Raw genomic sequence first — 23,640 nt, forward strand, 5'->3', positions numbered from 1 at the left:
TTCCATTTCATGTTACACGGTCTCCTTATTATAGGGAAATGATGGCTATGGTGGCGAAGGGAGGACCATCTTATGTGCCACCAGGGGAGACGAAAATGAGGACCTCGATCTTGGATAAATGCTATTCCAAGATCAATATTTTGATGGAGAAGATGAAGGCATGTTGGGTGACATTGGGGTGCGGCATAGCTATGGATGGGTGGACGGACATTAGCCATCGTCCACTCATCAACATCATGGTCACATGTGCAGAGGGCCCATACTTCCTTAGAGCAATTGATTGTACAGGGCATTGTAAAGATGTTGATTTCCAGTTTCAGGTTCTCAGGGAGGCTATTGAGGAGGTTGGGCCGCAAAATGTGGTACAGGTAGTGACAGATGCAGCCTATGTGTGTAGAGCAGCAGGGAGACTCATTGAGGCAGCCTATAGACACATTTGGTGGACCCCATGTTGTGTGCATGCCATGAACAATGCACTCAAGGACATGGGGATGATTGACTGGATTAGAGGAGTGGTCACCGATGTGAGAGATGTGTAGATGTTTATCTGCAACCACCACACTTCACATGCACTCTTCAGGACCTTCACGAAGGAGTTCTTGAAACCAGTTGAGACTAGATATGCATCCTTTTTCATTCTCTTGGAGAGAATGATTGAGTTGCAATAGGCATTGCAACTCATGGTTATGACTAATTAGTGGAATAGGTGGGCTGAGGCCAAGACAGTTGAGGGGAGAAGGGTGAAGGAGATAGTGAAGAGTGATGTGTTTTGGACTGATGCGAAATACATTGTCTCCATCATTTCTCTAGTATTCCAGGTGATCATATATGGGGATGGGGATGCACCTAACCTTGGAGAGGTGTATGAGTGCATTGACTCTATGCTTGACCAAATGAGGGTTGCTGTGCGAGTGAAGGACCCCTCTCTAGCATTCTATAATGAGAAAATTCGGCCTATCGTTCAGTGTAGATGGGACAAGTTGAACCAAAGTTCCCAGACTTGGACTCGGCAAGGCCGACTCGACTCATGACTCGGCTATGACTCGGCAACGACTCGGCAGTGACTCGGCAAAATTAAAAAAACCTTGAAATTAAGAGATTTTTAACAATTTAAAACTTGTTTCATGCACCCATTATTGAATAAAGCTCAATTATAATGTGTGCTAGCTTGTAATGCCATGAAAGGCATGTTGGTAGAGTATCTACTTGTTTGGGGCTTCTGTTTAGTATTTTCTTTGGCCAAATTGAAATTTTGGGAGCACCAACATGAGACATCAAGAACATCTTCACTTGGAAATTGTAAGGATTGCATGTGTATGGTAGCATTAAATATATATGTTGGATGGAAGGGGGAATTGTGAGGCCAGAAGGGTTTGAAAATATGCTCCTCAGAGACATGTCCCTTGCCAAAAATAACCTTGTGCCCCATGGGGGGATTTTTTGGGATGTGGAGACAGGTAGGAAATGTCCCCAACTCACCCCCTTTTTTCAAAATTTTAAGAAACATCCTTGTTGTGAGGTACTCACACATCGCCCCATTGTAAATGAAGACCCCCACTTTTTGCTTTCTAGGGTTAGCTCTTGTAGTTTTGTTGTTGGTTGTTTTAGTGTCTTAGCCTTTGCATTGAAGGGATTGAGTTTCTCAAAGGTCATCAAATCTGGTGGATCTCCTCAAGGTGGAGTGAAGGAGGTTAGGTCAGTTGAGTGATTAGGGGTTATTTAGATCATTCCTAGGGTTTTTGTGTACTATTTGGTCACGCTTCAAGTTGCTAAATCAAAACTTGGTTGAATGTATAGTGTCCGCCTAGGTCACGTCCTTACATCAAGGTCAGAGTGAACTTGCCTTAAAAGTCTAGAATGTCATCCTGATCCTTGAATGGCCTGAAATTTGACTAAGTCTGGAAATTTGAAGGATCCTCCAAAAACTATATTTTGCATTATAACTCATGGAGGTCCGAAACCACTCTCAAACATCTTGACAATATATATGGAATATAACTTAAAGTATAAGAGTTCTCTTTCTTATACTTAAATGTTATATTCCATATATGAATCCTGGCGGAGAGACTAACTTGTCAAACAAGTCAAAACATTGACCTGTCGTGGCCGAGTCTTGGAGCTTGGACTCGGCGAGTTTTGCCATAACTCGCGAGTCAGGCGAGTTATGGTCAAAACTCGCCAAGTCCGAGTCCCGAGTCAGCAAAACTCGCCGAGCTTGGCTCGACTCGCCAACTCGGCGAACTCGCCTGACTCGCGGTGAGTTTGGGAACTCTGAGTTGAACACTCCTTTGCATATGGCTGCCTTTGCCTTGAATCTTGAGTGGTACAAGTCTAGACCGGGTAGAGTGACACCAATTCAGGATGATGAGGTGAAGGCGGGTTTCTTTAGGTGCGTAGAGAAGATGTTTGATTCCAGAGATGCCGACACAATTCGCATTGATTGGGGAAGATTTGCCACTCTTAGAGGTTATTCAGATGCGGCAAAGATGGATATAGAAACTATGGCACAGGAGGACCCACTTTTGTGGTGGAATTGTCATGGCTCGAAATCTTTGACCACCACTCTAGCCATCCATTTGCTATCCTAGGTTTCCAGTTCTTCAGTTGCTGAGAGGAACTGGTCTACATATAGCTTCATCCACTCTCTTAAGAGGAACAAACTTACCTCTAAGAGAGCAGAGAAGCTTGTGGCTGTACACAGTGTTTTGCGTCTCATGGACCGCAAGACACTTGTGTACAAGGAGAGTCCGGCGGCACGATGGGATGTAGAGCCAGAGGAGCCTTCACAGATTGATGAGGATGATCCTACCACTTCAGATGCAGGGCTAGTTGGTGTGAGCTTGAGGGATCTTGATCTTCAGGAGTCCAGCAGTTCCAGTGAGGAGGAGTTCGTAGATGATTAGAGGCCTCCATTAGCTACATTTTGAGTTTTGTCGTTTTGTCTTTGACTCTAGTCTCTTTTGTAATGCTATTGCTATTAGTATTTGTATTTGGCTACTCATTGTAATGATGAATCATGTAATTATCTTTATTATTATAGACTTTGCAATGGCATCAGATATTCATATTTTCCTTTTTCGATATAATAGAAATCTCCAATTTGACAATTTCATTTTTAAAATTTTATTTAGCAATTAGCAATTAGCATTGAAGAAATCTTGGTATTTAGATTTAGTATTTCAAATTTCCTATAGTTTCATTTGAAATGTAATTCTTATACTGTTATACTGTCATACATCTTTTCAAAACTAGTTTTTCAAGTACTATATGTATATGTATAACTATATCAGCACCACCACCCCCCCACTGCCGTCCCCCTGCCGTCCCCAAACTTAGGCCCTTGGTCCCCCCATCCCGGAAACCCGTCCCCCCCGTCCCCAACGCCCGTGGAACACTGCTTCAAACTGATATTGAAAGGACAGTCTGAATGTAAACAAACACTGTTGTTGGCTGGCAGCGATTAGAGTCTTCACAAGGCAGCGGTGGTATTGCTGGCAGCGATTAGAGCCTTCACAAGGCAGCAGTGGTATTGCTGGCAGCGATTACAGTCTTCACAAGGCAGCAGTCAAATGCATTAAGTGCAGTATATCCTTGTTCTTATTAGACGACTTAATCACATAACAAATACACTCAATATTTGCTAAACAAAAACATGACTTATAATGTTAAGAGGTGCGTGATTATCTCTCAAACAGTATGAGTTAATGAAGAAATACGATTCATGTTTTGAAATGAATAATATGCAGTGAAAATATGATTAAGATTATTGATTGCAATAAACAATAAAAAATGGGTGCAATTGTTCTAAGGAAAGAGACGTGATTAAGGTATTAACTTGTAAGAAAATATATATAATAAAAGACACTCAGCAATAACAAAAATTAGTATTTGCAAATGAAAGGGTGCGATTAAGAAGCAAATTTAAAAGTAATATTCATTCAAAAGATCATCATTTAGAGAAGTGATTAGTTGTGGAAAGAGTTACAACTCTTCAAAGAGTTTTCAAAGAGGAATATTTGCAGATTTAAAAAGATGTATGAAGATATAAAAGAGGAATGTATGCAAATATAAAACGGGAATTCATGCACAAAATGTATATGTAAATATGAGAATATGCGGAAAGGTGGAAAATCAAATTTATGTTAAGTGGGTTGGTGCTCACGAATTCTGAAGTGGGAGTTGGTGCTTCTAGTGGATTGGTGCTCACAAAATCAGATTTGGGAGGTTGGTGCTTCCAGTGGGTTGGCACTCACAAAAGCAGATTTGGGAGTTGGTGCTCACAAACAAAATTAGGGGTTGGTGCCTCTAGTAGGTTGGTGCCTACAACCATTGTAAAAGAAGATTTTCATATAAAAGCATTGATTTACCATGGTTTTCTCCCATAAGGGTTTCCACGTATATATCTTGTGTTCATATTAGTTAACATGAATGTTGGTATGCAATGAATATGTTAATGAGATAAGTTATATACTTGTGATTGAAGTTGAAAAAGATTAAATTGGGTGTTATACTGATTCACCCCCTGCACCCCCCCTCCCCCCGCCCCCTCTCAATATAACCATGTGCTCTTCACTTATATGCCTACTTGTTCCATTGAAGATGTGATGATTCACTTAAGACACACATATTCATTGCGATATTCACTTGATTTCTAGTCTCCTGTAAAACTACAAACCTGCTTGAAAGGAGAACCTTGGAAACCATTTTGGGTCCCATGTGGGTTTGCCAAGGCCAGGTTCCACAAGAATACAAAATTGTCTTCTCTTGTAACCCATTACAAATGTTTTTCTGACTAGAGATTCTCTATTCTATCAGTAGAATTTGTGAATTTTTTTTTATGATGTTGAGGGTGTTAGCACTAATGATTTAATTCCTGTCTAATATTTAAATTTGTTTGCTTCCTCTAGTAAACATGATTTTTTTTACTGAAGTCTTTGTTATCCTCAGGGCATTACTAGGACTATTTTTTCCTGCTGTAACTGGAATTATGGCTGGTTCAAATCGGTCTGCATCTTTGAGAGATACTCAGCGCTCAATACCAGTTGGAACATTGTGGGCAATTGCTACTACTACTGTTATGTATTTGATCTCTGTATTGCTGTTTGGAGCTATAGCCACAAGAGAGGGACTTTTAACAGACAGGTATCCATTCCTAATATCATGCTTCCTGATAATCAACAGCTTTTTTTTCCTGTTTTATACATCAATTGCACACTGTATAAACTTAATGGAATTGTAATGTTTGTCTAGACCTCAATTGGAAGGTGGATTGTCATGACAGTTGCAATGCAAGTTGAAAACTGCCTATATTGTTTATAAAATGCCTTGCAAACAAGTAAATTATGCTTACCCAAGATTTCATAATTTGTGCATTTAATATGCTTGATCAGGCTTTTGACGGCCACAGTGGCTTGGCCAGTACCAGCAATTATCTACATTGGTATTATATTATCTACTCTTGGAGCAGCTCTTCAGAGTATTTCAGGTGCTCCACGCCTGCTTGCAGCAATTGCTAATGATGATATTCTTCCAGTTTTGAAGTATTTCAAGGCTGCTGACAGCATCGAACCACATCTTGCAACACTGTTTACAGCATTTATTTGCATTTTCTGTGTTGTGCTTGGGAATCTTGATCTAATCACACCAGTGATAACCATGTTCTATCTTCTATGCTACGCTGGTGTGAACTTATCATGTTTTCTCTTGGACCTTCTGGATGCACCAAGTTGGCGTCCAAGATGGAAATTCCACCACTGGAGTGTTTCACTTATTGGTGCGGTGCTATGTATTGGTACAGCTTCCATCTCTCATTTGATCTGAATACAGTCCAGGAATCTCATAAATGCAATTTCCATGATTGCTTAGTAGTGGCAAATAGAATAAATCAGTATTACCAAATTTTCATATTTAACTGTTTGAAAAGTCCAAGTCTTATGTTTTTGGAGAAATGACATCAGACATCATTGGTTGTAAATTTCTGTCAGCTCAAAAATTACTGCAATTTGAAAGTGAAATCTCTAATTCCATTGAGTTATTAGAATTGTATGCATTCTAATAGGGCATATTCTGTCTTATCATTGTTTTGATGATGGTTTCTGTTCTGCAGTTATCATGTTCTTGATATCTTGGCTTTTCACCATTATTTCACTAGCACTTGCGACCCTATTATACTACTACGTGAGTATCAAGGGGAAGGCTGGTGACTGGGGAGATGGTTTCAAAAGTGCATATTTTCAATTGGCTTTACGAAGTCTTCGGTCCTTAGGAGGTGATATTCCTATATATTTATCTTCAAGATACAACTTTTTTCACTTGCTTGTGCTATCATCTGCAGTACATGTTCTCCACAAACCTTAGAAAACAGTTAACTAATTAGGTTTGATCTTCTGATCTTGAATTTTCGCAAATAGCAAATTAATTTAGGGTTAATTCTAGAACCATAATGGATATTTTAGCATATTTACTGGATTCTGCAAATTGTATAAGTAGTTGGAGATCATCATTTAATGAGAAACACTTCACAAATTTCTCATGGTTTCATTTGGAGTTTCTTGTTTTACGGCAAGCAACTTCCACTTATAATAGTATAAATACAAATTTACACATATTTGGAGGGAGCCACATCCTTCAAGTATTTGGTCTTGTGAATTAAGACATAACTTGTATGACCTGTCATATTAGACATCTTAGAATGTTTTTGTCCTTTCTTTTATGCCTGAATTTTTAGTTTTGTTCTATATTTTTAATTCGTACTGTAAAATCACTTGGAAAACCATTCATTCGGTAATCATTAAATTCATTTGCTGGAAGTTGGATGAGAAATCTAAGTGATTTTTATTCAGTAGATAGTGTAATTGGTGGCCTCTTTGTAAGATGTTGGGGACTTTTTTTTTAACCAATCAGCTGAGCTGAAATTTTGAAAGAAGTCAAAAACATTTCCAAGCATATAAAATATCTTGAAAAATGAAAAAAGATTAGGGGATAATTTATCATGTTAGGCTATTTTGGTTCTCTATTTACTGGGTAGTTTAAGTGTATAATTTCCCATGCAGATAACATCAAATTTTACAAATGCATAACATAATGCTATCTGGCATTCCATCTCAGAGCCATTCTATTTTTTCTTAGCCCCACAATATTTTATTTCAATGTTGGATACTTAAATCTGTCAGTTCCTTTTATTAATAGACTGTCTTATTTACCTTTTCCTGAATGCAGCCAACCAAGTCCACCCAAAGAATTGGTACCCAATACCACTGATCTTCTGCAGGCCATGGGGCAAGCTACCTGAGAATGTACCGTGTCATCCAAAGCTTGCCGATTTTGCAAATTGCATGAAGAAAAAGGGTCGAGGAATGTCAATCTTTGTTTCAATTCTGGATGGTGACTATAATGAGAAGGCTGAAGAAGCAATTATTGCAAGGCGACAATTGGATGCATATATTGATTACAAAAATTGCGAGGGAGTTGCAGAAATCATTGTAGCTGAGAACATGCAACAAGGCTTTCGTGGCATTGTCCAAACAATGGGCCTTGGAAATCTAAAGCCCAACATTGTTGTAATGCGATACCCAGAAATATGGAGGCAAGAAAATTTGAAAGAAATCACAGGGACATTTGTCAGCATAATAAATGACTGTATTGTTGCTAATAAAGCAGTTGTCATAGTGAAAGGTTTAGATGAATGGCCTGGAGAATACCAGAAACAGTTTGGAACGATTGACCTTTACTGGATAGTAAGTGATGGTGGCCTCATGCTACTTCTTTCTCAGCTTTTACTCACTAAGGAAAGCTTTGAGAGTTGTAAGATTCAGCTCTATTGCATTGCTGAAGAGGAGACTGAAGCAGAAGAGTTGAAAGCAGATGTCAAAAAATTTATATATGAACTTCGCATGCAAGCCGAAGTAATTGTGGTTACAATGAAATCATGGGAAGAACACAGAGAAGATCAAGGGCTAGAAACTGAACGTGAAGATGCCATGGAGTCATTCTCAAAAGCACGGAAACGAATAGCTTTACAGGCAGAGGACATGAAGAGAAAAATGAAAGATGGAGGTGTTTCAGAACCTGTAAATGAGCAACAAGTGAATAAATTTCTTTATACTACTTTGAAGCTCAATGCCACTATCTTGCGATATTCAAGAATGGCAGCAGTTGTGCTTGTTAGTTTGCCACCCCCACCACCAAACCATCCTCCATACTTTTACATGGAGTACATGGATCTTTTGGTGGAGAACATCCCCAGGCTACTTATGGTCCGTGGATATCGGAAAGATGTTGTTACTCTTTTTACTTAGAATTTTGGCTCCTCACTGGTCAATGATTCTTCAAGATTTTCATGTCATCCATTCTTTTACTGGTATGTGTCAATTCTTTTGGCAAAGGAAATTTAATGTTATTATTACAGAGTGTAACATTGGAAGAATGCTCAGAATGGAGAGGTGTAATATGAGTTCCATAGTTAAATTAAGGATTTTGATTTTTGAGCCAGTATGTCTATCTAATGTTTCCATATTCTTTCCACTGGTACCATTATTTTCTTTTAGCCATGGTCATTAGTATAAATTGACGTAAAATTTAAATGTTTCTTGTTGCATATGTATTTTTAATTTTTTACTGTAGCAATTCATTTGTATGTATTTTCTTCCCCATGACTTGTCTTATGTGGCAAAGGTATGATAATTATCTGTGTCCCACCTTGTAGGAAAACCATCTAATGTGGTTTAGATGAAGAGACCAGGCAATCTACGCTTATGGCCAAAAGAGCCTTTTCATATTTTAACAGTTTTAGAATAACTTACTGTAACTTTCTAATATTTTTGTATTTTCCTTGATGACACCCTATCTTATCACAGTAAAACAACTTGACATTTTATTAGCAGATGTGAGGCTTAAGCCATCATATTCACACCCAAACTTTACCATATATTTTAATGGATTATGAATTTTGGCCATCTGAAGTTTGCCAAATTGTTGTTCACCTATCTTATGCATGTGCCATTGGGAATTGGAATACTAAGTGCAATTGATAACTTGTATGGTTATGAGATGTTTGTTAAGCCTTCATGAAAGTTCTAAGATCCAATATTCTAGAAACCTATAAAATTGAATTAAAAAAATATAAACTTAAAATTATGTGTGTGCTCTATATGACCCCCCTTTGATGAGATGGATTTCAGTTAATTGTCTAAGATCAAAATTATCGCACATCTTCAGATGTGCTTTCTTCTAGCTTTTTTAACATGCTGTTACCAAGTTTTCTAGGTTTCTTTTTTCCTTGTAATATTTGATTGATGTCTATACCAAAATGGACTGCATATATTCTTGCTGTCTAGAAGTTCTATTTTCAAGATTACTATGATCTAAGGGTTGAACATTGGCATTAATTTGATGTACTTGATATGTTGACTTGTTTTTGTCATATACACTCGAGTATATTTCAATCTCTGCAAGTGAAACGTTGTCTAAAAGTTAGGAAGCAACTGTTGTTATCACCTCATATGAAAGGCATGGGACCATGCAAATTTAATTGTGACGTAGGATGAGCTTGAAGGTGCGACGATGAAATTAGATCACCTGTGTAAATTTAAGACTTTATAGACATCTAATTCTTTAAAAAGGATGACATAATCAACTGCACCTGCACTTCCCATATGGGGAAAGTAAGTGAAACATATTGACACATAATTTTTCTCTGTTCTAAAGGTCAAAACCGTGAGACTAAATTTTCACAAAATTATATCTTCTTGGTTTAAATTTATTCTTTCCACACGGTCATTAGTCTAGCCTTGAGTCTTTTGTGTGAAGGCCAAGAATATCTAATTCCTCTTCAATTATTCCTTGAGGACCATGGAATTATAATTCCTCATTTATTCCTTTAACCAGGGACTTGAGAGACCCAGTATGATCCATGAAATATTTTTAGTTGTCTAAATGTAAAGATAGAAGTGTGTACCAGAACGATATGAATAAGAAGTCTGAAAAAACCAGAAGGATAATTGGACTAGCGACATGAGGTAAGTATTGCCATGGTAACAACTTAACGTTGAATTTTGCTTTGCATGCTTCCTTGCCAATAATGCACCTGGTGTTTAGAGGGTATGGGAACAAGATGAGGCTCAATGCAAGTCTTAGATGATTTCTGATGTAATGTAACGCTTTGAATCAATGGCGGTTGAATAAAATTCAACCTCTAAACTTATGAGCAAGGCCTACTTGTTTATTTTTCCAGCAATTATCTGGATCGATTTTTCCTTTTAACTCTTATTATGGGAAATGCATGAAAATTAATTTAAGTCTGCCTAATCATCATAAAACAAATTGAATGAATACAAAAAGCACAAAAATAAAACAAAATAATTGTAATTAAACAACTGTTATATGTTTCGAGTCAACAATTATGCTGCAATAAAGTGAATTAAAGATATGCTGTGTAGCACATGAAATGACAAAGAGAATGTACCTTGAACTTCGAGATTTGATTTGACCAATTGTACAATAATTTGTAGTTCAATTTTTTTCCTTCAAACTCGTCAAAAATTTCAGCATTTTGCCAATCTCTTTTGTGTATTCAATGTTCAATTCTATATGAATCTAATAGGATTAGTAAAAACTAAGAAAATAATGGATCTATATTATCAAATTCAATAAAAAAACATTTTAATTAGTATTCCAACATTACGAACTTGAAAATACTAGCTCATATAATCAAATTCAATCTACAAACATCCAATTCGCTTCTTCTACACTAACAAAAGAAGAAAAGGTGGTGGAATATGTAAACAATGATTGTTATTATGCAAGGTTTTTGGATTAAACTGTGTGAGAACTTTTGCATCAAGGTTTCGGGTCACACTCAATGAACCATCATCAGGATGAGAAGAACAACTGAAAGAAAAAATGATAGATTGCAGACAAAGACTAAATAAAAAGACTAGAGGAGGGGGTAGATGGAAAGGGGCACACAATTCAAGGCGAGAGGAAAGAAAAGACTAAAAAAACATAAAAACCAAAAAAAAAATACAACAAAAATACATTGAGAAACAAAATTAACACCTAATAAAGATACACATGCACATATATAAATGCGCGCACACACATAAATAAATATAATTGTGTGGGTGTGTGTGAGATTGTGTATATGTGTATATATACACACATACAAACAAAAAATAGAAAAAAAAAAAAAGAAACAGATGCATGTAAGTGTGAGAATATATAAATAGTGAGTATGAGAGAGAGTGCACGTGTGTGTGTGTGTGTCCGCGCGCGTGCGTACCTACCTACCTACCTACCTACCTACATACATACATACATATATATGAACAAATAGAAAGAAAATGAGAAATAGACGGATACAACGAAACACGTGAAGAAAAACCAAGAAAAAAGACAAAGAAGAAACCCAAGAAGCAAGGGGAACAACTCAACAAGCAAGGGGAAGAGAGGAGAGAGGGGAATGGGAGGGAATGAGCTAGGTGCTAAAGAAAGAGAGAGGAGGAGGAAGCGAGAAGAAGAGAGGGGACACGCAAGGAAGAGAGGGAAGGCTAGGATTGGCGATGGTTACGAGCATTAAGGTTATTTAACAAAGAAAGCTAGGAGAAACTTAGGTTCCACCCCTCATCTCTATTAAGATTAGATGGGTGGTTATGTATTTCGATGGCTTCCTTGAGTTTTCTCTAAAAAAGATTATCTTCTTTATACAAGATACAAGCATCTTCTAAACAGATATGGTGCTTGGTGGAGGAAGAGTGGTCAGCCAAGGCAGACTTAAGGGCATGCTCGTGTCTGATGTCAACACTGTGCTCTTTCAATCTTGTTTTGAAAGAGCGACCAGTGTCACCTATATAGGGAATGCCGCAAGAACACACAACATTGTAGACACCCGACTCAAGGTAGATGTCCCTAGGGTCTTTAAGAGGAGGGATGAGGTTTCTCAACGTCGAGAAAGGCTTGATAGCATAAAGAAGTCCTTCATGGGAGGGAATTGTGCTTCAAATCTAAACAATTCGAACAATTGAGGATCAAGTTGTCAAAGAAGATTGCAGACTTAGCCTTTTTGAAAAGATGCAGGGACGCCGACTTACTCCCCTCCTTTGTAAAAGTCTCCCACCACCTTTGGAGCCGCTCCACTAGGCACATCTTTCATCGTGCAGGTCTATCTCTTCTCAGTTTTGTGATCAAATCGACCAGGCAAGCAATCAAGAGGCTCAATTCTAGGCTTCTCCCCTTTGCTTTTCGAGTTGGCTTCTACTCTTCGTCCTGACCTTTGGATCGGTTTGAACACGTCCTCGCATATGAGAGCTTCAAGTCGCCAAGCTAGCCGTGTTAGTGGCAATTTTTAAAGTTTCGGGCCTTCCAGGGTCTTCTAGGGTAAACGTTGTTGGAATTGGTTTACAAATTCTTCTCATCACTTTGTTTCCCTTGTTCATCCTCTCTCAAACAGGGACCCTGTTTGTACCTCCCTTTGTGATTCTTTGTCCTTCTTTAGACATGACTCCCACATCCCTGATATCTCTCCTACCCGTGTTCAACCTGTGAGCTCTGTCAAATCGTCCTCCCTCTTTGCATTTTCTTAATCCTCCAAATTTTCGGATGCCCTGCAATGTGGCACTTCTTCCCCTCTTCTTCTTCTTTGCCATTTAGCTCATTCCTCGCCTACTATCCCCTCTTGTTCTCCTCCTCACACTAGCTATGCAGATTTGAGTGAGCTTCTACCGCACAACCACCAACATTCCATCTTCAATCGTGATTCTCCGGAGTCTTCTTGTGTGGTTGCAGATTCCAACGACTATCTTCACTGCCAGTCAGGTACGTGCGAGTCCCCTCTCTGTTCTGGGTGTGAATTGCAGCGCATTAATTGCTTGGAGATCATCTCTCTCTCTTCATATCCTCCTTGGGAGTCTTTGTCAAAGCCCATTGGCCCGCTTGTTCTTTCTACCTCGTTTGAGTCATGTCATGACTTTTCTCCTTGAGCTTCAGCCTTCATTTTTCCTACCTCCCCTAACGTGTCCCACATGACTTCTTTCAACCCCCTTTTGGTTGTCGTCGAACCTCCCACGACGTCTTATCATTCGCCCCTTGCCTCCATCGTCCCATCCCCACTAGCAATACACTTTGTCCTTCCTGATGCATTGTCAACTGTAACTTGTCACATTGCGCATCCTCTCCAGTCAATATTGCTACCCTTCCATCCATCCTTCAATCTACGGCCAACGATCATCTCTCTCTCTCTCTCTCTCTCTCTCTCTCTCTCCTAAATCAATTCGTGGTTGGGAAAGTAAGCTGGTGGTTAACTTATACAATTTCCGCCTTGAACCTTTAGCCTTCAACATTCTTAAAAGAGGTCTTGGCTTTGCTATGCCTCCTCGTTCCATTCCCCACCAAGCCTTTCTTATTGAGATTGAACATTCCATTCGCTCCCTTAAGATATTGTTGAAGAAGTCCGACAAAATTGTGTTGTGGCTATGAGGCATGCCAATCCTCCCAAGTGCAATCTTTCTAAAGTTGAGCGTACAACCTTCAACAATTTGGTGAGCAATAAAGATCTTATCATTTCCAAACCAGACAACGACAACACCATAGTCCTCATGAACAAACTTGATTATATTGCCAAAATGCACTCTCTTCTCTCTAATGTTTCTAGTTATAGAATCCTCTGTGTCAACCCCTGCTCCTTCATCCTTAAGAAAGTCAAATTTGCTATCTCTCGCTCCTCTTTTGATGCCGCCACCAAAAAGTCTTTGATTCCCCCTAAGTACTGTGGAAATACAATGAATTTGATTAATGCCCTTCATGGGAGGGAATTGTGCTTCAAATATAAACAATTCGAACAACTGAGGATCAAGTTGTTAAAGAAGATGCAGACTTAGCCTTTTTGAAAAGATACAAGGACGTCGACTTACTCCCCTCCTTTGTAAAAGTCTCCCACCACCTATGGAGCCTCTCCAGTAGGCACACCTTTGAGCGTGCAGGTCTATCTCTTTTCAGGTCTGTGATCAAATCGACTAGGCAAGCGATCAACAAGCTCAATTCTAGGCTCCCCCTCCCGGCATCTTGAGTTGGCTTCCACTCTCTGTCCTGACCTCTGGATCGGTGTGGATATGTCCTCGCATATGAGAGCCATCTACCCCCTCCTCTGGTCTTTTTATTTAGTCTTTGTCTGCAATCTATCATTTTTTTTTTCAATTCTTCTTCTCATCCCGATGATGGTTCACTGAGTGTGACCCGAAACGTTGATGCAAAAGTTCTCACATAATTTAATCCAGAAACCTTGCATAATATCAACATGGATTGTGGAAATACAATGAATTTGATTAATGCCCTTCATGGTAGGGAATCGTTCTTCAAATCTAAACAAGTCGAATAGCCGGGGATCAAGTTGTTAAAGAAGATTGCAGACTTAGCCTTTTTGAAAAGATGCAGGGACGCCGACTTACTCCCCTCCTTTGTAAAAGTCTCCCACCACCTTTGGAGCCTCTCCACTAGGCACATCTTTCAGCGTGCAGGTCTATCTCTTCTCAGGTCTGTGATCAAATCGACTAGGCAAGCGATCAACAAGCTCAATTCTAGGCTTCTCTCCCTACATCTTGAGTTGACTTCTACTCTTTGTCCTGACCTCTGGATCAGTCTGGACACATCCTCGGATATGAGAGCTTTAGGTCGCCAAGCTAGCTGTGTTAGTAGGCAATTAAAAATGTTTCTGGCCTTACAAGGTAAACGTTGTTGGAATCGGTTTCCTGGTTCTTCTCATCACTCTGTCTCCCTTGTTCATCCTCTCTCAACTAGGGACCCTATTTTTACCTCCCTTTGTGATTCTTTGTCCTTCTTTAGACATGACTCTCGCGTCCCTGATATATCTCCTACCCGTGTTCAACCTGTGAGCTCTATCAAACCTTCCTCCCTCTTTGCATTTTCTGAATCCTCCAAAATTTTGGATGCCCTGCAATGTGGCACTTCTTCCCCTCTTCTTCTTCTTTGCCATCCATCTCATTCCTCGCCTACTATCCCCTCTTATTCTCCTCCTCGCACTAGCTATGCAGATTTGAGTGAGCTTCTACCGCGCGACCACCACCATTCCAGCTTCAATCTTGATTCTCCGGAGTCTTCCTGTGTGATTGCAGATTCCAACGACTCTCTTCACCGCCAGTTAGGTACGTGCGAGTCCCCTCTCCGTTGTAGGTGTGAATTGCAGCACGTTAATTTCCTAGTGATCATCTCTCTCTCTCTTCATATCGTCCTTGGGAGTCTCTGCCAAAGCCCATTGGTCCGCTTGTTCTTTATACCTCCTTTGAGTCAAGTCACGACTTTTCTCCTCGAGCTTCACCCTTCGTTTTTCCTGCCTCCCCTAACGTGTCCCACACGAATTCTTTCAACCCCCCTTTGGCTGTCGTCGAATCTCCCATGAAGTCTTATCATTCGCCCCTGCCTCCATCGTCCCATCCCACTCCATCCCCACTAACAATACACTTTGTCCTTCCCGATGCGTTGTCAACTGTAACTTGTCACATTATGCATCCTCTCCGGTCAATATTGCTACCCTTCCATCCATCCTTCCATCTATGGCCAACGATCGTCTCTCTCTCTCTCCCTCTCTTGAATCAATTCGTCATGATTGGGAATGTAAGTTGGGAGTTAACTTATCCAATTTTTGCCTTGACCCTTTAGCCTTCAACGTGCTTAAAAGAGGTCTTGGCTTTGCTATGCCTCCGCATTCCATTCCCCACCAAGCCTTTCTTATTGAGATTGAACATTCCATTCGCTCCCTCCCTTCAGATATTGTTGAAGAAGTCTGAGAAGATTGTGTTGTGGCCTTGAGGAATGCCAAGCCTCCCAAGTGTAATCTTTCTAAAGCTGAGCGTACAACCTTCAACAATTTGTTGAGCAATAAAGACCTTATCATTTCCAAAGTAGACAAGGGTAACGCCATAGTCTTCATGAACAAACTTGATTATGTTGCCAAAATGCACGTTCTTCTCCCTGATGTTTTTAGATATAGAATCCTCTGTGTCAACACCTGCTCCTTCATCCTTAAAAAAGTCAAATATGTTGTCTCTCGCTCCTCTTTTGATGCCTCCACCAAGAAGTCTTTGATTCCCTCTAAGGTAATTACCCCCCGTATTTATGGGGTCCCCAAGATTCACAAAGTCGAGGTTCCACTCAGACCCATCGTGGACACCATAGGTTCACCCACTTATAAGTTAGTTGCCTTCCTCACCAAGATTATCTCTCCTCTTATAGGTAAATCTGATTCCTTCATTAAGGATTTTGTCCACTGTGTTGAATTTGTCAAGGATAAGAAATTAGAAAGTTGGGATATCTTGGTTATTTTTGATGTAGTGTCATTGTTTACTAAGGTTCCTATTTTAGATCCCATCGATATTGTTAGAAGCAAGACTAATGAGGAAGTGACTTACTTAGTTGACTTATGTCTTAGGTCCACTTTCTTTTCTTTTCAAGGAGAAATTTATGAGCAATTCGATGGTGTAGCTATGGGATCCCCTCTTTCACCTATTAGCTAACCTATATATGGACAATTTTGAGGACTTGGCCCTCCACTCCTCTCTGCTTAAACCAAGGTGGTGGAAATGCTAAGTGGGTGATACCAACGTGTGTTGGCCACATGGACTGGAAAATTGGAAGAATTCCATGCCCACTTCAATAGGTTAGCCCCTTGCATCTCCTTTACGAAAGAGATTGAGTCCAACAACCAACTCCCCTTCTTGGACATTTTGCTCATTAGGAAACCTGATGGAACCCTCTCTCGCAGTGTTTTCCGTAAGTCCACCCACACTGAACGAGCTATCTCCACTCTTCCTCCCACCATCACCCTACCCAAAAGATTGGCATCCTCAACACTCTTACTACTAGAGCCTTTCGTATTTGTGATAAGGAAAACTTACCCCATGAGCCGACTTATCTCAAGAAAGTCATCCTTTTGAATGTGTATAGCAATAAATGAATCTCTAGAACTGTCAACTTAACCTAGTGTAAGCTCTCCTCCAAACCAAATTCAATCCAAACCATCGGTGTACCTATAGCCTCCCTCCCTTACATTGAAGGGGTTTCTCACAAAATTTCTAAAATTCTTCGTAAGAAAGGCCTTCTTTGTGATTTCAAGCCTTTCTCGATGTTGAGAAACCTCATCCCTCCTCTTAAAGATCCTAGGGACATCTACCTTGAGTTAGGCATCTACAAAGTTGTGTGTCCTTGCGACATTCCCAATATAGGTGAAATTGGTTTCTCTTTCAAAACAAGATTGAAAGAGCACAGTGTTGACATCGGACACGAGCGTGCCCTTAAGTCTGCCCTGGCTAACCACTCTTCCTCCATCAAGAACCATATCTGTATAGAAGATGCTCGAATCTTGTATAAAGAAGGCAACCTTTTTAAGAGAAAACTCAAGGAAGCCATCAAAATACATAACCACCCATCTAATCTTACTAGAGATGAGGGGTGGAACCTAAGTTTCTCCTGGCTTCCTTTGTTAAATAACCTTAATGCGCGTAACCACCGCCAATCCTAGCCTTCCCTCTCTTCCTTGCTTGTCCCCTCTCTTCTTCTCACTTCTTCCTCCTCTCTATTTCTTTAGCATCTAGCTCCTTCCCTCCCATTCCCCTCTCCCCTCTCTCCCCCTTGCTTGCTGAGTTGTTCCCCTTGCTTCTTAGGTTTCTTCTTTGTCTTTTTTCTTGGTTTTTTATTCTCGTGTTTCGTTGTATTTGTCTATTTCTCATTTTTGTTCATATATATGTATGCATGTAGGTACACACACACACACACACACACACACATGCGCACTCTCTCTCATACTCACTATTTATATATTCTCTCACTTACATGCATCTGTTTTTTTTTCTATTTTTTGTTTGTATGTGTGTATGTTGGCAATTTGGAGGAATTGATTATGTGTTGCATTGATGGCAACACCGACTGTTTTGGTTGTTTACTGGTTTCTAGTAGAGTGGTTGGTTTATGATATTGATCTAGTATGCTTTGGTTTGTGAAATAGGTTTGGATTTGTCATTCATGATATTCAGATATGTATCACGATCAGTTGGTTCGGGATTTGATGACTCAAGAGCTATCATTTGGTCTAGTAAGCCTTTTGATCACCGGTAAAGGTTTTACTAGAAGAGCTTTGTTGAAGATCTTTTGATGCACGTGATAAGTGGTGTTGGTGTGGCTTCTAGATGGCTTTCAAGATGTTGTTGGTTATCTTGTTCATGTTCTAGTTCATCGGTGGTGTTGGATTTGGTATATGGTGACCTATTTTGGGTCTGGTGTTATCTAGGTTATGGATCAGTTTATGCAATGTTTTGGAGGATGTTCCTGATGCGTTACTGGTGGGATTTAATGATTGGTTTAGATTTTTTTCGGCCTAAGCCCATTTGGTTGATCATTGAATTGTGGGTTTATGATGAATTTATCGCATTATCTTTTAGGTGGCCGACCTAATTGTTTAGGTCCCGGGTTGGTATAAATATGAGGTAAGATCTCTTTGTAGATCATGGTATGTGGGTTATAGGTTTATCTGTGTGCAAATAATATTGCAATCATATGCAGAAGGTTTGGTCGATCATAGGTGATCGAATTGGGTTTGTGGAAGAGGTTTAAGGCCTCTGGTATTGAGCTTAACCGGAACTGTACTCAGGCATAGGAGATGTTATACTTGCAGTTCAATCTTCATTCCAGATTATAGTCTAGATTTATTTTGTAGTCAGTGAGGTTCCTTTTGTGGTGAGCAATGTGCTCTAGGCTGCTGGCCTTCCTGCATGTGCAGGCCCCTCATTATTGTAATCACATACTACATAAGTATTATCTGACTGTGGGTAGACTTCCCACCGTGGTTTTTCCCTTTACTAGGCTTTCCACATACAAATCTTGGTGTCATGTGTTATGGATGGATGGTAATTGTTCTGTGATTTATGCTTATGTTTAATTGCTACATCTGTTATTTTGGTATTTGGTTTATGCATTCCGATATTGAGTTTGTGTGTTCCGGTAATAAGATTTTGAATGCTTAAAGTCCTATAATCTGGTGACAACTGATTTACCCCCCCTTTTCTCTCAGTTGTCCTCTGGTTATCTGAGTTGTCTAACAATTGGTATCAGAGCTTGGTCCTCTCTAGAGAAGCTTAACCGCTTGAGGAAGATCCTATGGCATCTAGCAGTTCAAGTTCATCAAATACATCTGCAGCTATTTTCCGGAGAGAAATTCCTAGGCTTGATGGAATAAATTACAGGGTATGGAAGATTCAGATGGAGACTCATCTGAGATGTCTTGGAAAGGAAATTTGAGAGATTACTGAGAATGGTGTTACATTATTTAATCCAACATTTGGCAATCCTCCTCCGACAGGTCTGGATAAAGAGCTTGAGAATGATTGTAGAGCTAGAGAAGCCCTTTTGTGTGCACTTTCTGATCAACAAATAATGGTACTACTGATAAATCAACTGCAAAGGCTATATGGGACAAATTGGAGACTCTAAATGAAGGTGACCCTGCTATTAAAATTGCTAAACTTGATGGTTACCAGGTGAGGTATGAGAACCTGAAGATGGAAGAAGATGAAAGGATTACTATTTTTATGGAGTGAGTTAATGAGATTGTTTTGGGAATTCAATGTTGTGGTGGATCTCTGAGCGAAGATGAAATACTGAGAGCTTTGCCACTGGCTTATAAGATGAAGGTTACTACAATTAAAGAGCTGAGAACTATGGCAAACACCTTTGTTAATAGGGATACCTTGGTTGGTAAATTATCCGCTTTTGAACTTTAGGAATTTGGACCTTCTGAACCTAGTTTTCATGCATCTACATCATCTACCCACAAGAGTGATTGGAAATCTTTATATGTGAAGGAACTAGATGATATGAAGAAAGAAGATGAGTTTGAGAAACTTGAAGCCTTATTTGCTAGAAGAGTACCCAAAGGACCGACAAGAAGTAAGTATAAAGGAAAATCACGTTTTAAATGCTTTGCATGTAATAAGATAGGTCATTTTGGATCTAGATGTCCTGAAAGGAATTCAAGATTTGAAGATAGAGCTAGAAGATCTTTTAGGCCTAACCATGATTATTAGAACAAGTATAAGTACATGAGGAACAAAGACAAATCATGTTACTATGCAGATGAGGAAGGTGTGACTGATTCTGATGATGAACCAACACAAGATTCAGCTAGTGGATCTGACAATGGAAAGGAATGGGTATTTTTGGCTATCAAGGAATATGATCTGGTACCTGAAGAGAAGGCCCTTGCTACTAAAATTGAAGACAAGGATGAATGGGTAATTGACAGTGGATGTTCACATCATATGATTGGAGACAGAAGGAAGTTCTTATCTATGCAATAATTTGATGGTGGTTTGGTTAGATTTGGAGATGACAAAGCATGCATGATCAAGGGAAGAGGAACAATATCATTGGATGGTAAGCATAACATTGATAATGTTTATTATGTTGAAGGTTTAAGGCATAATCTTTTGAGTGTAGGACAATTGGTGGATAAGGGATTTCAGTTACAATTCAAGGATGGAAAATGCAAGATTATCAACAGATCTGGATTGGAAATTGCAACTGGTACACAGACTAAAGGTAATATCTTTCATTTGAAGTCCGATGAGAAGACATGTTTGATTGCACAAATTGATGAGAGTTGACTATGTCATAAGAGGTTGTGTCATGTGAATTTTGATTGCATTGTGAAGATCAGTTCTACTAAGGCAGTTAGAGATATACCTAAGATTGTAAGGCCCTATAATCCGATATGTAAAGAATGTCAAATGGGAAAGCAAGTCAGAACTTCTTTTAAGAGTATACAAGATAAATCTAATGATGTTCTTGATCTTATTCATATTGATTTGTGTGGTCCTGCTAGAATCAAAAGTTTTCAGTGTGATAGATATTTCATGCTAATCATTGATGACTATTCTAGAATGATGTGGGTTTCTTTTTTAAGGGAGAAGTCGGAAGGATTTGAAAAATTTAAAATATTTAAAGCTAAAGTTGAGACAGAGACAGGATTGAAGATTAAATGTTTAAGGTCAGATCAGGGTGGAGAATTAACATCTGGTGAATTTAACAGCTATTGTGAGAAGAATGGGATAAGGAGACAGTTGTCTGCACCCCAGACACCTTAGTAGAATGAGATTGTGGAAAGGAAGAACATAACTATCTTGGATGCAACTAGAACTATGATGATGGAAGCTAATCTGTCTCACGTCTACCAGAGAGAAGCTGTAAGCACGACACTATTCACATTCAACAAAGTTCATATCAAAGGAGATACCGGTAAGACACCTTATGAATTATGGTTTGGTCATACACCAATAGTTAAGTATTTCAAAATCTTTGGTAGTAAATGCTATATCAAAAGAGATGATTCCATTGGAAAGTTTGATCCTAGATGTGATGAAGGAATATTTCTTGGTTATTCTAATGAAAGCAAAGCATATAGAGGTTATAACAAAATATTGTAGAGAATTGTGGAGAGCACAAATGTCAAAGTGGATGAGCAGAACATAAGTCAAATCAGAACTTATGAGAGAAAACCGACAGTGGAAATGATCATAACTGAACTGGTAGCACCTATACCGGAACAAAATGTGTAACCAATTACTCTAGCAGTATCAGAAAATTCAATAGTGACTGAAGATCAAGACAGAGGAACATAAAATCAGAAGACTCCTAGGTATGTAAGGTTGAATCATTCAGAAGATCAGATCATTGGAGACAAAAGCAAAGAAGTGATGACAAGAAGAAGGTTGGCAGCTGATGAGGTATGTTTTATTTCTCAAGTTGAACCGGCATCAGTAATTGAAGCTTGTAAAAATGAAAGTTGGATGAAAGCTATGGAAGAAGAATTAGATCAGATAGAAAAGAATAACACATGGACTTTAGTTCCCTGACCTAAAAATAAGAATGTTAATGGAACTAAATGGGTTTGTAGGAATAAATTGAATGAGGATGGACAAGTTGCGAGGAATAAAGCTAGATTGGTTTGTAAAAGATATTCTCCTAAGGAAGGAATTGATTATGGTGAAACCTTTGCACCGGTAGCTAGGATTGAAGTTGTGAGATTATTTCTTGCTTATGCTGCACATAAGAATTACAAGGTTTATCAGATGGATGTTAAGTGCACATTTCTAAATGGAGATCTTGAAGAGGAAGTTTATATTGAGCAACCTGATGGATTTTTACTTTTAGATGACAAAAACATGGTTTGCAGGTTAAAGAAAGCTTTATATGGACTGACACAAGCCCCTAGAGCTTGGTATGCAAAAATGGATACATATATTTTGAAGCTTAATTTCACTAAAGGTAATGCTGATAGTAATTTATATTATAAGATCACTGATGATGACATATTGATTATTGAGGTCTTTGTTGATGATATCATTTTTTGAGGTGAAGATAATATGTGTATGAAATTCTCTAACAACATGAAGAATGAATTTGAGATGTCTATGATTGGGGAGATGAGATTTTTCTTAGGTTTGCAAATTACTCAAACAGACAAAGGTATTTTCATCTGTCAAACTAAGTATGCTAGAGAGTTGTTGAAGAAATTTGGTATGGAAAATTCTAAACCGGTTAGTACTCCGATGGTTACAAGTGAGAAATTGACAAAGAATGATGCATCTACACCGGTAAATCCTACAAGGTACAAGTCTATGATTGGTAGTTTGTTATATCCGACTTAGACTAGACCAGATATAATGAATGCAGTTTGTATTGCATCAAGATATCAGAGTGATCCTAGAGAAAATCATGAGAGTGTGGTGAAAAGGATTTTTTCAGGAATTTGCAGGGAATAAGTGGATATGGTTTGTAGTATCCTAAAAATGATTAATTTACATTATGTGCATATATAGATGCAGATTGGGCTGGAGATGTTGATGACCGGAAGAGAACATCTGGTGGAGCTTTCTTTCTTGGAAAGAAACCTGTTTCATGGATCAACAAAAAACAATCACACTTCTTTATCTACTATTGAAGCTAAGTATGTTGCTGTTGCTACTAACTGTACACAAGTTTTATGGATGAAGCAAATGTTGAAGGATATAAAGGTGGATTTTAATGAACCGGTAGTTATTCACTATGATAACTTTGCTACTATTGATATATCAAAAAATATGGTATTTCATTCTAAGACAAAGTACATATCTATCAAGTATAACTTTTTGAATGAGAAGGTGGAAGCAAATGAAGTTAGATTGGTTTATGTGAACACTAAAGAGCATATTGCAGACATCTTCACTAAACCTTTGCCTAAAGAATCATTTGAGTACTTCAGAGACAAATTGGGGGTTTCTGTCCCTCTGGTGGAGACCGAAGTGATGTTGATTGGCATCAGTCCGATATGCATTTACAGAGCTATTACTCATTCTAGATTGATGTGGTGGTGCTACAACTCAGGGAAAGTAGTCAGCTATAAGATTCAAAGGATTTATGGCTTTTTTTTAATTTTTATGTCATATTTTTGCCATTGATGTCAAAGGGGGAGAGATATATGTGAAAAACAAAGCTTAACATAATGTCAGTCAAAGGGGGAGAGTTTAGAGCTTCATTGCTATATCATTTTGTGGGAGATTGTTGGTTGTCTTCCATTGGGGGAGACTTGTTTGACATTTCTTGACA

The 23,640-nt window shown here is 38.9% G+C and overlaps 1 protein-coding gene across 3 annotated transcripts in view; it reads left to right on the top strand.

Moving 5' to 3' along the window:
• Window positions 1-8,490, top strand: part of LOC131036929 (cation-chloride cotransporter 1) — a 122,729-nt gene extending 114,239 nt beyond the window's left edge. For all 3 annotated transcript variants that reach the window (XM_057968939.2, XM_057968940.2, XM_057968941.2), the window contains exons 10-13: window positions 4,948-5,142; window positions 5,391-5,791; window positions 6,107-6,268; window positions 7,219-8,490. In XM_057968939.2, coding sequence (XP_057824922.2) covers window positions 4,948-5,142; window positions 5,391-5,791; window positions 6,107-6,268; window positions 7,219-8,297 — 1,837 coding nt within the window. In that variant the 3' untranslated portion in view covers window positions 8,298-8,490. The remainder of the gene's footprint in view (window positions 1-4,947; window positions 5,143-5,390; window positions 5,792-6,106; window positions 6,269-7,218) is intronic.
• The last annotated feature ends 15,150 nt before the right edge of the window (window positions 8,491-23,640 follow it).

This window comes from Cryptomeria japonica, chromosome 11 (assembly GCF_030272615.1).
Source record: "Cryptomeria japonica chromosome 11, Sugi_1.0, whole genome shotgun sequence".
NCBI classification, from domain to species: domain Eukaryota; kingdom Viridiplantae; phylum Streptophyta; class Pinopsida; order Cupressales; family Cupressaceae; genus Cryptomeria; species Cryptomeria japonica.